Genomic DNA, 16,897 nt, shown 5'->3' with positions numbered 1-16,897 from the left:
TGAAGTTGGCTCTCATGTTTCATCTAGTCTTTAAAGACTACTGATCATTCAGGTTTTTCTCATTCTCTTCCACGACATTAATTTTTGACTTTTTCACTTACATTTTGATTTATCAGTATCTCTTCTCTCTCTCCCCCTGTCCCTCCACCCTCGTATGTGTAATATGCTTGTATTCATTCCTGATGTGTTTATGTGTTCTTAAATATATAAGTCGCAGTTTAATATCTGAAGCCATTGATAATGGCTTTAAAACTTTTGATTTGTCATTCACCCTTTTAGCCTGGTGTCGAAGTTATACAGATGTGCAATAAATTCAGGTCTGTTTATGGTTCTCTTGATGAAACGTGACTGAAAATTAATATGTTCAGATTGAAGAATAATATCAAATTACTACAATTTGTTAGTGAGTTAAGTTAAAGCATCTTGTTTACTGTATTCATGTAGCAAACAAGCACAGTTTCTATGTACATTTTGTTAGTTTACTTGACACCGTATCTGAAAGTAGTTGCAAAAGTGTACAAAAAAAGTGATAAGGCTATCATTATCCTGCTAAGAAATGCAAATATTGAACATTGATGGCAAGTGTGTGAATATATCCAGAAAGGAAAGCACACCTGTTGGTCCTGCAGCCATATTATGCATGCTGGCCAAGTCAAACAGACAACTTTGCCACCTTCCATGCTTGAATATCAGTCACTTTGCTATTTTGTTCGAGGTGTAGTTATTAGGAGGTAATGATGATTGCACAGTTTGCCACATTCACTCCAAAATATGTAGCAATGCCAACATTGACTTGCATCTACTAACATCTGAGCCCTTTCATTTTATTTTTCTAAGTTCTGGACATTCATTACTTTACCCCAACCATTACAGAAATTTCTGCATTGTTCCTGTATTGACATTTGATTATGACATTTTTTTAGATGTACCAACTTAAAACCTCTGTGTTGTTCTGACAGTGTTTCCAAGTATTTGGTGATATTTTCCACCTTTTATGTAACCATGAGGAATTTGTGGAAAACCATAAATATGTAGCAATGAGGGCAAATGTAGTACCAGCAGCTTATTTTAAATAGAGTGCTTGGGATCCAGTAGGTAGCAGCATCAAGCAGATGCACATCATGTCATGGCTCCATCTTTCATAATTAGCACTAGGCATACCGGCCATTGTTTCTGAGATGAAATGCTTATTGAACAGTGAAACTTTTAAGCCATTAAAGCAATGATCACTTGTTTACATTTGTCCAAACATTACACAAGCAGTAGCACAGATCGTAACTATCACCATGTTATATACATGGGAACTATTGGTTGCTAACTGCTATGATGTGCTTTTTTTATGTGACCATGGACTGTTGCATGATGGAAGTTATAATTCTTCTGTATATATGTTCAATTAGATGATAGTTATCAATATGATTTCACTTTGTTTGCAAGTATAGATAGTAACTAAATAGTTTTTGCATTTGGATGATGTAAGATAAGAGTCTCAGAATATTATTTATTTCTGTTGCTTTAATATCAACTAGAGATAATCAACACAGTTACTCTGCCTCTAGGATTACTTTCTGTGTTCAGACTGATAATTCTGAAGTACATCAAGTTGTTGCAATAGAAACTGTTTTCACACTGAGCAATTTCACAATTAATAGGTACTACATACTTTCTAGATCAGATCACGAGTAACGTCTCTCTGTTGATAAATATTAATAAATTCTGCCATAACCTTGTAGAAGCATAGAAAGATCAGAGGTATTATCATCTTTTTCTTCCTCATAGTAGTTAATACTTCAATGGCCTCTATTCCCCAAATATACAGTTTTGGATTCAAATATTAATGATAGTATAACTTGAAATAAAAGGTTCAGAATGCTATTTATTTTCAGAAAATTCAAACACTGTAAATACTTTTCATCACATAGTAACAGCTTGCTAGTTCATATCATCACAGAATAAAATCTACACCTACATTTATACTCCGCAAGCCACCCAACGGTGTGTGGCGGAGGGCCCTTTTCGTGCCAGTGTCATTACCTCAGCATACTTATACAGTTTTCTCTACAAAGTAACTTAAAACTCATACATTTATAGGCAAATGTAGTCATTCTGTCCCCCACCCCCCAAACTAAAATAATAATTGGTGCAGAGAATAAAAGAGTACTATTTTTCTCATAGTCACTGAAAAACTTGTTTAACAACATTTTCAGAGAAATAAATACCCTTACATCACTCAGGCAACAGTGTACTTGAAGATTCTGTCAAATTACACAGTGTGTGATCATCTAGTTCCTGTACACATTATGCTGCTAGTTGCAGTCTGCAGTAATGTGTATGTTTTGATAAACTGGGTAGTATAGCTGTTGGACCTTACTGGTGCTGTTGTTTAACAAGCAACATGTGCTCCCTCCAGCCATTCAATTTAGGTTTTTGTGATTTCCGTAAATCACTTTACGCTCGGATGGATCCTTCAAGAAAGATGAGGCCAATTTCCTTTCTTGTCCCTTCCTAATCTGAGCATAGGCATGTGCTCTTCCTCTAATGAGTGTGATGTAGACAAACATTAAATCCTGATATTCCTTTTTCAAGTGGCAGACAGGCTCTTAGACAAGAGCTGGATCTTGTAGCTTAGTTTTAGACAAGTCCATTTTTAGGATAACTGAGCAAGATGAGGGCAGTGGTTCTAGCACTGGAATCACATTCCGCAGAACAGTGATTCAAATTCCCATGCAGCCATATAAGTTTAGGCGTACCACAGTTTCCCAAAATTGTAGGACACTATCCACAAACTAACTGCAAGTTTTATTTGTATTGCACAGTGCCTCAGCTATATGTCAGTGGTTATCTTTACAGTAACAATAAAGGAATTATTGTTCAATGTCATTCTCCGTGTGTTTCTAAAGTAGTGACTGCTGATAATGTGGGAAGAAAAGGAATCTGGCTTTGAATATCATGTATGAATGAAGCTGCATTTCCTTCAAACAGCAAGGAAAGTTTGGGATGGTGGCTCAGAGGTCTGGAACTCAATGCACAACTAGGTCTAGGATTTTTTATGGTGCTTCATTGGTGTTTTACCTTTGTCAATGCTTTATAAATGATTGCATATGGTTTGGACTGTGTGTATGACATTTTCACTTGTTGGAGGAAGAAAACAACATAAAATCTGTAATAGTGCTATTCCAGTAAAGCCCTGAGATTAACAAATTACTTTTAATTTGTTATCTGCTTTAATTTACATAGTTCAAGGAAATGGTACTGTTCAACAAATGTAACAAAAACTGTAATAGTTGGTGAAAAATTTCACCACAAATTATACCATGGTGTCTGAAGAGTTCATATGTTACATTTGTCGCTGTAATATATAAATATTAAATACACAAAGCCTGTGTAATGAGAAATAACTGTCTTGTCTCCTTCATTACTTTTATGTGTCAAGATGTGAAATTCAATTTGTACAAGATGGGTACCTGAGAATGAAATTATAGTTTGCTGTAAATCGAGCTGCAATTAGAGAAATAAAAGTTTTCTTGTTTATAACAACATGCACCATTGCTTAGGATTCTGTGTCATTGAGTAAGTATGATCAAATAAAAGAATTTATTGCAGTTGTGATGGTGGTGGTTTCTTAATTAAAATAATGTATATCATTCACGTCACTGAGACTGCACCTCACTTTTTCCATTTTTTCATATGAAAAATGCTGATATATGTGTACCCTATGTTCAGTATTTAATCACACGTTTAGCACATGTTAACTGGATTAACATTTAATTCAGCATAATATAACTTAAAGAGGTTTAGGTCAGTAATTTATTATTTTTATTTTCTTACTTTGCAGTTTCATTTTTGTACAGGTTCTTGTAGTAAAATACAAATTTCAGCACACTATAATTTTTTACCAAAATAATGGTTGCAATCACTCTGAAACAAATACATGTGAAGAAAAATATTAATTTGGATAATTTTTTTTTTTGGGGGGGGGGGGGATAATAAACTCTTATGATAGCATTTTTGGAAGTTACTAGTGACAAAAAAAATAGTAACAACCTTTACATGATAATAGACACTCTTGTGTTTAATGGGTTGGAAATAAATCTCAAATCAGCATTTTTCATGCATCAATCATTGCATGTATTTCATTCACTCATAGACTTACAGACTTAGTATCCTTGAAAGATCTTAGAACAGCTTTTTAGTTGTGTGTGCCCTTTTTTATTGTTTCTTCCTTTGTAATGCCTTTTATGTTTTATGCCTCGTATATATGTGTGTGTGTGTGTGACCTTGTTCTTTCTGTTGATTTTATTATTTCAGATGCAATTATTAGAAGCAGCTGTAATAATGGAAAATTTTAAACACTTATTTAAGAGATACAGTTGAAGTAAAATGTACTGAATATATAGTTACCATGATGTATTATGCTTTCTGGACAGATGCAGTAAACAGTACTTCAGTCCACATAATTTTCAGCTGAGATGACTGCTGATTGGCTTACATATCTTATATTATTACTTCAGATGAAATAATTGCATTTATATTGTAATTTCATATGTTTAAAAAGAACATTTTTGTTAGCTTTCCTTCATATATGTCATGTTTGGTGATAACATCAGAAACAGTGGATAAGGAAACAAGCCTGAAACAATGATTTATTAAATGATGTACATAGTCATAGAAATTTAGGTAGAGAGTGAACTGCCTTGTGCCAGATACTGAAAGTAAGTGGTGAGAGATGCTGCTATTGATATCCTTTTTGTCTCCTATATAGCTGCCTTATAAAAAGATGCATGTAGTGTTAGTGATTTACAGTTGTCTCTGCAGTATTCTGTGGTACACTAACTGGATCTTAGAACAGCCAACAAATTTTTCACTCAAGTCTGTTGAGAATTTAATGATACAGCGGTTGTTACTTACAGAGTTAAGAAAAACTAAGTATATTGGTTGCAGGTTTATTTTCATAATGGGAAATTGCCACACCCTTTTTAAGGGTGAGTGCTTGGTAATTTTGACTATTACTGAAAAACAGTTTCATCACTGCAAAAGTTTCCAACCCTGTTTCTAATGTAACAATTGTTTCATTTTGAAATGAATGGATTCATTGCTATTATTTTTAGTTCATCACTCAGTCATGACACAACTATTACTTTGTACTAGCTTTGGATTGCCTTTCACATTTAATAAAGAAGTGGCATACAATAGGTGTCAAAATTACACAATCCAAGAAAGTTTACATTACTAAACTCTGTAAAGTTACCTTCTAAGTTCGGCATAGCCACTTGCTTTCACAGCAACAATTTCTGAAAATGTTTCTCATTTGAAAAATGACCAAAACTTTTTCTTTGAATTAATGATGCTCTCTTTATAAATACAAGACACCATCTGTGCTTGTTTACCACAGTCTTGAAATTAATCGAACCACATTCACTATTCTGCACCGACAAATGTGCATTTGTCTCGTCATTGCATTTATTGGTCTGTATAGGGCATCTAGATGCAAAATAATATTCAGTGTTAATCTATAATAACAATTGTATTCTTGTGTTTACCAGTTTTTTAGTGTTGGATACATCTACCAAATCTGGCCAGTTTAACAGTAGGGTGTTTTAATATGATTCTTTGAATCATAAAGAAATCTATGCAAATTTGGTTTTCTCAACAAGACTTGGGTGGATTATGGAAATCTTAATAGAAGTGTTGTTACTAACCTTTTTTTCTGGTGCCTATTCATGACTTGCATTGTAATGCTTGTCACACTAATCCACACCCACTCAAAGGTCAATATCATTCTGATTCGGTGTTTCCATTTTTTATTTTTGGGTGGATTGATAAATTACATTTCCATGTTTTGATGGTGTTATATTTGTCAGGTGTGCCGTAACATTCATTTCGTGTTCCTATAATCATCTAGATTTAACAACAAGCAAGAACGTGCTGTAATTTTTCGTTATGTCCTAGGTTACGCTGAAGTGAATTTCTTGCATGAAAAATGTCGACAACAATTTCGCCTTTGTTCCACACATACTCAGATTCCCTTTCAAATCTGTGACTGTACCACCGGTTCCCTCAGCTGTTTCCTGTCTGTAGAACATAAACATTAATTATCTCTATTCTTTATTTGTCCACTTCATTAAATAGGTATGCTTCTAAATCTGAAATCACTTGATAAAAATATATGACTATATGAATATCAAAGTCTCCTAGTATTATCTTGCTGATAGCTTTTTCTTAGAAATCTTCATTTGGCTGGTTTGGTTTGTTTTCAGGACAATGTCTTAATGAAGAAATGTATTTTTGTACAAAATCAGACACTTACATCATAAACATGACAGAAAAATTAATATTTCCTCAAATTTGGCTTGCCTGTTTGAATTTGTTGCTTTCTAGAAAAAATGGAGAATCAACCTAGTTTCAAATGTAACATTTTGGCGTCATTAGCTTGGTCACTCACTATAACTGTAACGTCAGAGGTAGTTTGTTAAGAAAGCTAATTGTGACTAAATTTGAACACAAACAATTGGTTATTAGTCATACAACCTTGTAGTATCGATTATTTCTGCCAAAACATTGATTATGTTCATACATAGACAAGACAAATACAAAACAGCATAAATATATATAGCATGCTGGTTTGTATGAGAAGATGCACATATGAAACTAATTTGCCATGTTGCTGAACTGTTTAATTTACACATTGGATTATACAGCTATTTATTTTATATATCAGTCTAATGTAGCTGCTAAATAATTATTTATTTTTCAGTTTTGAACAAATACTTAAATACATCAGTTGCATATAATGAAAATCTCTAGCTTTTTAAGGCGAACATGAAAGTAGTAGTGTAGGAATATCCTTTTATCAAATGAATGTGCCAATATTTACCGATGCAGTAGAGTTCTAGAACTAAGTACCTGCTTCTCAACAGGCCACAGAGAAGAAGACAGAAAAGTGGCCAAGTAAATGAGTTGATAACAGAACTAAGAAAACTTAAATTCTTCTTCATACCTACTAAGTTACTGCCAAACCAAGAGCAGGCATTGCCTGCAGAGGCAATCAGTATTTTTTATTGACCCGTTTCACTCAGTTTAACAAGAACATCATCAGAAAGTGTGGAATTTATGTTTTGAAGTAGTTGGCTCTCACACAGCTTATTGTCTTAAGGTTTGAGAGAGGTCGTGATTGAACTTCCCTGTGGAAGTGACCTTGTTCCTGAAAGCTGTGTACGTCCTATAACAACACTCAATTTTTTCCTGCCAAGTTAAACATCTGTTTGTGTATTTGTTAGTAATTCACCACTTGCCTGTTTAGGTTTCAAATTTTCTTGTATTAATCTCGCCATTTGTTGTGTGGCAACTGGCACATGTTAGCAGCCTGTCTGTACTCATTTCATATTGTGATATTAATGCCCTTTTGTAATATGATGTTAATACACTGTTAACTTGTGTTGGTCCACAAATCTCCAGCAATGAAACAATTATTACATCCCATTCTTTTTCCAGCATTATACTCATGCATAGTGTTGGCCACTTAAAAGATTTATGGCCCATTTCATTAATTTTTATTTACCTGTGCCTCATCCTTGTACATAAGTGTGCATGTTAAGATCTTTCTTCCATTGCCTTCTTATTGGAAACATTACTTTAAGCAAATTTAACTATGTATTTTTTCATTCTCTTCTTCCTCCTGTTTATGCAGAAACGACGAACGATGACCTTCTCAAAGAAGAAAGGGTCAATACATGACAGTTCATCTGAAAGGTATCAATTTATATTTTCTGTGATTTATGGATCAATCTACTACATTTGTGCTTGGATTTTCTCTGTGATATACACTTAGAAAAAAATTATGATTAATTACATGTAATGTTTTGTTTTTTCAATTTTTAGTGCTTCTGAAATTGAAGAAAAGTTGACAAAGAAGAATACATCTGAAAAAGGGGAACGCCATCGTAGCAGAAACCATGGGCTATCTCCATATAGTAATCACAGAAATCCTGGTGAATCAACTTCACGTTCAGTGGATAAATCTTCATCAAAAAGTAATTCTCATGATATCACTAGCAAGTCTGATAGTAAAAAGGACAGAACAGATCCCAAAAACAAGAAAACAATTGACACAGGACAGGAGAAGAAACAGAAAGAAAGAGAAAATAAGAAGAGGAGAAATAGTATAGAAGTTTCACCTGATGCTCAATCACGACAATCATTATCTCCTTTTCCAAAGAAAAGTTCGAGCAGCAAAAAATTCCAAGCACCACCATCACCAAAGTCAAAGCATGCCCAGCAGAAATCTAAATCTCCATCCACAAAGCAGCATAAATCTGCTTCCATTAGAAGAAGCAAATCAAGATCACCAGTAACAAAAAGTGTGCGATCTAAAGAAATAAAATCTTCACAAAAAATTGTATCACCAAAGGCCAGGCATCAAAAGTCAAGAAGTCATTCAAAATCAATCTCACCTCGACGCACTATATCTGACATTAAGAGATCATCACGTAAGTCTCCTTCTCCGAGACACAAGCGGAGAGATGGACCCAGATCAAGAAGCAGGAGCAGATCACATTCAGTACCAAGAAGCTACAGTAGAAACCACAAACGATCAAGGAAGAGCTCCTCTGATTCACCTGTTTCTCCAAAACGTAGACATTCCTCAAGGCATCGATGTAACAGTGACACACGGTCACCATCCCTCAGAACTAGCAGATCGCGAACTCGCCGAGACCGAAGAAGTTCTCCAAAAATGTCGTCAGTTTCACCCAAACATAAACGTACTAAGTATTCTACGTCTCCCACACTCAAAAAGTCTATACATTTGAGGAGTAAATCAAAATCCCTCGAACGGAGCCAGCTGGCTGCAAAGGTATCCAAGTCATCTTTGTCACCTAAGTCTTCAGCACCCTTGAGGTCAAGGAGCAGCAGTAGATCCCATAATCGAAACAGGAAGTCACCAGATAATTTAATAAAACAAAAGGGGTCAAGATCACCTTTTAACACAAAGAGTAAAGAACGAAGACATCGAAGTAGGAGTAAATCACCAATAAAGAATCACCACAGCAACAGATCTCCCAGCAGAACTAAATTAAAGAAGACATTGTCTCCTGAAAAGCCTGATGTCAGCAAATTGAAAAAAAATTCACCACCTGTTCAGAGTAAGAAGCAAACAGATACTTTGAAATCAAAAAGAACTAACAGTATGAGCAGTGATAGCAGTTCCGCTCAGACAAGCCTCAGCTATTCACCTATAGAGAAGTACCCAGAACGTTACCAAGATGTATTGGATTCAAAGGCAGCAAGTAAAAAGAACAACATTGCTTCCAAATCTCTGAACAAACTGTCAAAAAGGAAGAATTCAAGGCACAAGTCGAAGTCTAAATCTCGCTCTCCATCTCGAAATCGAAGGGTTGCAGCAGCAATTATACCTAGGGTTCGACTTCGATCTTCTAGTGGAGAAGAAGATGATGACGATGAAGAGAAAGATAACAAAGAGAAGGAAGAGGATAGTCAGGAAATGGAAACACTGAAACTTTTGAAATCTGGTCTTGCTGAGAAAGCAAAGGAATCATTAGAAAAAAAACTAACAAAATCATCACCTGAACATCAGAAACCTGAAGAATCAGTTAACAAAGATACTGAAACTGAAAGTGAAGAAAAAATAGATGATAAGGATATTATTCCAGTTTCGAGTGTGGAAGACTCCATTTGTGACATTGCTCTACCTCAGAAAAGTCAGACTTCCGATGATAATGACACTGCATCGGATAACGAAAAACCCGATGTAAGTCAGAAGTCCCCTGTAGATGTTCCTTGTCCTTCTGAGGAACCTGACATTGCTGTCATGCCAGATTCAATTCCAAAACCACCAGGTTCACCTCCAGCAAAAAAACCTTCTGAAACTGTTGTCAAATCAGAACCTATTGATGAATCGACTACTGCTTCTAATATTGAAGTTTTCCTGGAAACTTTGAAGTCTCAACTTAGGGACTCTGTCTCCCCCCCACGGAGGCTCAACCGAAATGCAAATTCCAGCAGCAGATCACGTTCTGGGTCAGAGTCAGCAGAGCGTAGTGTGAAGACCTCTCATAAATCCAGGAGTTCATCACGTTCATCATCAAGTCACAGGTAGGCACAGTTGTGATTTGTGTTTAATGCACACATTGTGATTGCTCCATGTTTAGGATGTACTGTAAAAGTCTCTCTCGTAACATAGGCATAACAGTGTGATTCCAGAAATAACTGAATTTGCTAATTGTATACTATCTTTTTTGTTAATGAATAAGATTTTTTAATGCAACTAATAGAGAGAGTAACGTTTAAACATTACTGTGTAAAACATCAGCTACATAGTAATTTCTGAGAATGAAGAAAACTGCTTGCATTTAAGTCTTTTGCGTGTATCTTACATTTGAAAAAGTTAATAAACTGTCCATAGGTTATCAGAAAAACACTGTAAAAATATAGTCGTATAAGAAGTTACATTGGATCGAGGATGACACAGTGGAACATAAGTGGAAAACCGAAAATGCAAATTTGACAACTGAGAGATTCAGAGGCCCAGAGAGAGACAGAAATTAACAGTAAAGAAGAAACAATTGTTAGAGAAGATGCAACTGAGAAAAGAAAGACAAAAGAGTCACAAAATGTTAGAGAAATTTTGTAAATAGTTGCATTTGTGTATGTGGGGGGGAGGGGGGGGGGGGAGAAGGTTGGCAGATCCTTGTTTGTGTAAATTATGTAACTATGGCAGCAAGAGTTTTGACCTGATCCCACGAACCAAGAAGCACATGTTCAAAAACGATTACCAAGATGGTGAAGCAGAAATTGTGCCTCAGTGGGTGCTCTGTATCACCATATTATGGAGACATACTCTTTGCAACCTTCACATTTCGCCCAGAGATTAGTAGTAGCTAAGCTGAACTATTGGTTCGGACCAGCTGTTGTATGACGTAAGTCATCTCAAAGGTAGTTCTGCCATTGATGATGTAGGTCTCACCAGAGTTGGAGCTGGAGTAGGTAGTGGTTGCGATATGCATATATGAGTTACTATCAGCATCATGTCTGCTTCTGATACATAATGGTATATCCACTTTCATGACTCGCAGGAACTAAACTGTTTAATTATTTTCCCAGTCAAGATTTACCAGTTCTATTCTGCCACTGACGATAGTTTTCTCAGTATTGACATCCATTTAATTTCTGCAATCTCTGTTCTTCCATATATATCAAATCCACTTTTACATTCAACATCCCTTCTCAGTAGAAGTGACAGTAAATATTTGCCACATCATGCCATTCTAATAAGTGACATGTCTCTCTGGACCACACCAAAAAGAGCAGCTCAAGAATCATGTTTCTTAGACCCAGGATTCCGGGTTAGTGAGTGGTAAGCACCAATAGTCCTCTATAATTGTAAGCTTTGCATATGCTTGTCACCATCTTGCCATGTGATGATGAAAAATTGTATCTCACAGGTTTAACTGTCCAGATCATGAGGGTGCTATAAATCTCTATTAAAAACGAAAAAGTAGGTAAATAAAAAAATGTAATCCCTAAGGTTGCTATGTGATGAGATAGATGACTGGTGAAGCTAAATAGCTGTTAGCAAGCAGCTTTTGGGATAACTGCCATACCTCATTTGTTTTAGGCTTATACAGATAAAGTGGGGATGAACCTTTGTTTCCATAACTACTCATATGACATCTGTGGAGTGCTCTAATCCTAACAAAATCATTCTCATCAGGCAGGGTCATCTGTTGGTTAGTGTTCATGCCTTCCCAACTAAATGATTTGGAAGATAGACCTCCAAGAAAAAAAAAGTCTTACAAAACATTAATATTAACAGAGAATCAACTACTTCACAGGATTCCCCCCTCCCCCCGCCCCCCCCCCCCCCTTTATATGAAAAAAGGTGTCATAGTTATGGATACATAAAACTTTGTAGTGTGTCACTGGAACACTTAAAAAACCCATGAAACAGCTTATGAAAGGTACTTTCCTAAAACTAAACAGATTCAAAATGCTCGATGCCTACCCATTGTGATGGAGTTTCACAGTGGACACAGTTCAGTAACGACAGTTTTTCCTTGAAAAGATTGACATTCAAAAACCATTGAAATTGAAAACAGCTGCTTTTATACTTACTTTCAATTCACAAGTGTTGCTAGAACACACTAACACTTATTTCCTTTGGCCGAAACTAAATACCCAACCCCCAAACAAGGTCCAAGCAACTTGTAGTAAATGTGACCAAGTCACTTGTGAACCTGAAGCATGATTTCTGTTGCCACTATTCTAAACTACTTTGGAAGTTGTGCAATTTGAATTTATTAACATTACAACATTGGTTGTTTAGAAAAATATTCATTAAATAAATTAAATAAAGGTTGTAAATCCTCTTTTGCTGAAACTGAAAGTGTTTATCAGTGTTCTGCATCATTATTCATATTAATGACCAAAAAATTTGTGACATAAACCTCGCTTCCTAGTATTATTCGTGAACTATAAGTGGGCATCTTGCTATTAGGGAATTGGGAGACAGTGGTTAGGGCTTACTGTGGGAAGAGGTGGTGGTGGTGGTGGTGGTGGTGGTGGTGGTGGTTGAGGAGGGGGTAACATGCTCCGTCACCATGTACTGTAAGTGATGTGTCAGCACAGCTTGGATTCAATTTTTCCACGACGACACAAGCTCAGTACAATAGACTGTGGGGTGGTAGGACTGGACCAAGTGACACATCAGGCAATCACCATCGACAGTTGCACTGAACATTTATTTGGGACATTTAAACAAGACATATAACAAATAAAACCATCAACACATTTTTAAAATTACCATTTAGGTAGGAGCAAGTTACTTCAAAATTTAAACATTCATAAACCAAGGCACTTATGGCCTATTACATATTTAGTGAAATGAGTTAAAATTATTTACTCAAGAACTGCAGCAGCCCATTACAAACAGTATTGTAAGGTGCTTAAAAAAGTTATTAGGAAGGCAAAAAGTATGTGGTATGCAGATAGAATAGCTAAGTCTCAGGATAAAATTAAAACCATATGGTCAGTCGTAAAGGAAGTGGCTGGTCTGCAGAGACAGGTCGAGGATATAGAATCAGTGCGTAGTGGGGATGTCCGTGTTGCTGATAAGTCGCATATATGTACAGTACTTAATAATCACTTTCTGAATATAGCAGGTGAACTAAATAGAAACCTAGTCCCAACAGGGAATCATATAGCGCTCTTAGAAAAAAGTGTTCCGAGACTGTTACCTGAAATGCTCCTCCATGATACTGACAAGAGGGAGATTGAGTTAATAATTAAATCACTAAAGACCAAGAACTCTCATGGATATGACGGGGTATCTAGCAGAATACTGAAGTATTGTTCCACGTATATTAGCTCAGTACTTAGCCATATCTGTAACTTTTCCTTTAGCAGTGGTCGGTTTCCTGACCGATTAAAGTACTCGGTAGTGAAGCCACTTTATAAAAAGGGAGACAGGGATAATGTTGACAATTATAGACCTATTTCTATGCCATCGGTGTTTGCTAAAGTTATCGAGAGGCTTGTATATACAAGGTTACTGCAGCATTTAAATTCACATAATTTGCTGTCAAATGTACAGTTTGGTTTTAGAAATGGCTTAACAACTGAAAATGCTATATTCTCTTTTCTCTGTGAGGTTTTGGACGGATTAAATAAAAGGTTGAGAACGTTAGGTGTTTTCTTTGATTTAACGAAGGCTTTTGACTGTGTTGACCACAAAATATTACTGCAGAAGTTGGAACATTATGGAGTAAGGGGAGTAGCTTACAATTGGTTCGCCTCCTACTTTAAGAACAGAAAGCAGAAGGTAATCCTCCGCAATATTGAGAGTGGTAATGATGTTCAGTCCCAATGGGGCACTGTTAAATGGGGCGTTCCCCAAGGGTCTGTGCTGGGGCCACTGCTGTTCCTTATTTATGTAAATGATATGCCTTCTAGTATTACAGGTGATTCAAAAATATTTCTGTTTGCTGATGACACCACCTTGGTAGTGAAGGATCTTGTGTGTAATATTGAAACATTATCAAATAATGTAGTTCATGAAGTAAGTTCGTGGCTTGTGGAAAATAATTTGATGCTAAATCACAGTAAGACTCAGTTTTTACAGTTTCTAACCCACAATTCAACAAGAACTGACATTTTAATCAGACAGAATGGGCATGTTATAAGCGACACGGAACAGTTCAAGTTCCTAGGCGTACGGATAGATAGTAAGCTGTTGTGGAAAGCCCATGTTCAGGATCTTGTTCAGAAACTAAATGCCGCTTTATTTACCATTAGAACAGTATCTGAAATAAGTGACATTTCAACACGAAAAGTAGTATACTTCGCATATTTTCATATGCTTATGTCATATGGTATTATTTTTTGGGGTAATTCTTCTGATTCAAAAAGGGTATTTTTGGCTCAAAAACGGGCTGTTCGAGCTATGTATGGTGTAAGTTCGAAAACCTCTTGTCGACCCCTATTCAATAGTCTGGGAATTTTGACATTGCCCTCACAGTATGTATTTTCTTTAATGTCGTTTGTTGTTAGCAATATTAGCTTATTCCCAAGAGTTAGCAGCTTTCACTCAGTTAATACTAGGCAGAAATCAAATCTGCATGTGGAATGCACTTCCTTGACTCTTGTGCAGAAAGGAGTGCAGTATTCTGCTGCATCCATTTTCAATAAGCTACCACAAGAACTCAAAAATCTTAGCAGTAGCCCAAACACTTTTAAGTCTAAACTGAAGAGTTTCCTCATGGCTCACTCCTTCTATTCTGTCGAGGAGCTCCTGGAAGAGATAAAAAATTAAGCAAATTCCAGTGTTACATTCTTGATTTTCTTTATTTAAACTAACGACTTGTTTCATTTTATCTGTTTCTACAATCGTGTTATAATTTCATGTATTGACTCGTTCCATGACCATGGAGACTTCTCCTAAATGTGGTCCCACGGAACAATAAATAAATAAATAAATAAACTATGATCAACCTGAAAACAATTTACTAAAATTTAACGAGGAAATGTATTCTTTTATTACTGCAGTGATTGGTATTACCAAAGTAATTCAGAGTACAGGCAACAACAAATCAGATACCAAGACACACAACCATGTTACTTAAATGGCAGGCACCCTACAATGTAGGATATAAAATATAAAATTTCATGTGACCAAGCAACCTCGTGGGATTCAACAAACTTCGTCCAGAAGCGGACGCCCGCCCACTCAGCTGTTTCCAATACAAGCCCGGCATGGACCACCAAAATGGAGCAGCAACGGTCACGAATAAGCACGAAAAATCCCAGAACTAGAGGGTATCTACAACAGACTGACACCTGCCTTAAGTAACTAGAAACACAATAATTCATTACAGGACGTCATCTGTAGAATTCATCAACCTATTAATGAACATCAGATAAGCAGTACAAATTTATTATCTTATGTGTGTAACGCCAATTATACATTAAGACGCAAACGAACTAGATACACGGCCAGCTGGCACGCACGGGCTAAAGGGCAGGAAATTCACAACCGCACAAGTAGGATCTAACCCAGGACCCCACACCCGCTACCAAGACAAACAGAAGAAGTCCCGATAAAACGAAATCAATTGCAAGTAACTAGTGTGCAGGCTAATGATATATCAAGATTGAGGCCCCCCCCCCCCCCCCCCACACACACACACACACACAAAATACAAAGTGACTTACAACAAATAGTCACACTTAAATTTGTGATTAAACAAAAATTAATTACAACATCCACATATTGTCATTGAAGGAATTCTTGTACTTTCATTAATAGAATCAGTTTCAAACAATTTAAACACACAATAACAACTGGCCTCTCAGTAACTCATAAGAATTTATGAAACTACTCATTTAGAATTAGACACGTGTCTCTCAGACACGCTGTTACTTGAGATAGAAATGCAACAGTAATGTTATTGCAATTCATGTCAAAATATATCCAGTGAAAATTTTATCCATGTATATCTGTAGTAATTGGCCAGCTTAACTCCGTCGTGTGATACAAATACAACAACCAGACGGCACTTAGACAAGGACCAGCCAAACTGTTTTCAATGACAGTTAAACACTGGCAGTAACAATTTACAAACAGAATGTATCAGCACTCCAGGACCTAATAAATGTTAATCATCACATCACATATGAGGTGCGACAATAAAGTAATGAGACCGACTTAAAAAAATGTTGCTTACCGTTTTAGTCAAGTTTAATGTTGTCTCCTTCAAAGTACTGTAGTTCCCTTCTGGTTGCACACACTTTTTCCAGCGCTTCTGCCATTGATGGTAACATTTCTGGAACTCATCTTCTGTAATATCCTCCAAGACCCTCGTCACAGCTTTTTGGACATCTTGTGTTGTTTGAAAATGGTGTCCTTTGATGGCTGTTTTGACTCTTGGAAATAGAAAAAAGTTGCACAGAGCGATATCTGGTGAATAAGGTGGCTGTGGTACTACTGAAATTTGTTTTGAGGTTAAAAATTGCTGTACTGACAGAGCAGTATGGGATGGCGCATTTTCGTGATGCAGAATCCAATTATCAGCAATGTTGGCACGGACACGAAGAACTCTTTTACGAAGTCTTTCTAAAATTTCTTTGTTGTAATATTGGTGAACTGTTTGTCCAGAAGGCACCCACTCTTTATGAACAATTCCCTTGGAATCAAAGAAACACACAAGCATGCAGTTCACTTTTGACTTTGACATGTGAGCTTTTTTTAGTCTGGGTGATCCCTTTGAGCACCATTGCGAACTTTGGCGTTTAGTCTCTGGATCGTACTGAAAAAACCAACTTTCATCACCAGTGATAACATGGCTTAACAATTCTGGATTGATTTCCGGTTGCTCTAACAGATGAG

The 16,897-nt window shown here is 36.3% G+C and overlaps 1 protein-coding gene across 1 annotated transcript in view; it reads left to right on the top strand.

Moving 5' to 3' along the window:
* The window catches only part of LOC124605277 (serine/arginine repetitive matrix protein 2), a 268,096-nt gene that overhangs the window by 229,328 nt on the left and 21,871 nt on the right, over window positions 1-16,897 (top strand). Inside the window, exons 8-9 of the mRNA XM_047136851.1 lie at window positions 7,688-7,749; window positions 7,879-10,110. Of these exons, the coding sequence (XP_046992807.1) occupies window positions 7,688-7,749; window positions 7,879-10,110 (2,294 nt within the window). The remainder of the gene's footprint in view (window positions 1-7,687; window positions 7,750-7,878; window positions 10,111-16,897) is intronic.

This window comes from Schistocerca americana, chromosome 1 (genome assembly GCF_021461395.2).
Source record: "Schistocerca americana isolate TAMUIC-IGC-003095 chromosome 1, iqSchAmer2.1, whole genome shotgun sequence".
In the NCBI taxonomy this organism is placed as follows: Eukaryota; Metazoa; Arthropoda; class Insecta; order Orthoptera; family Acrididae; genus Schistocerca; species Schistocerca americana.
This window is presented reverse-complemented; position numbering and strand designations above follow the sequence as displayed.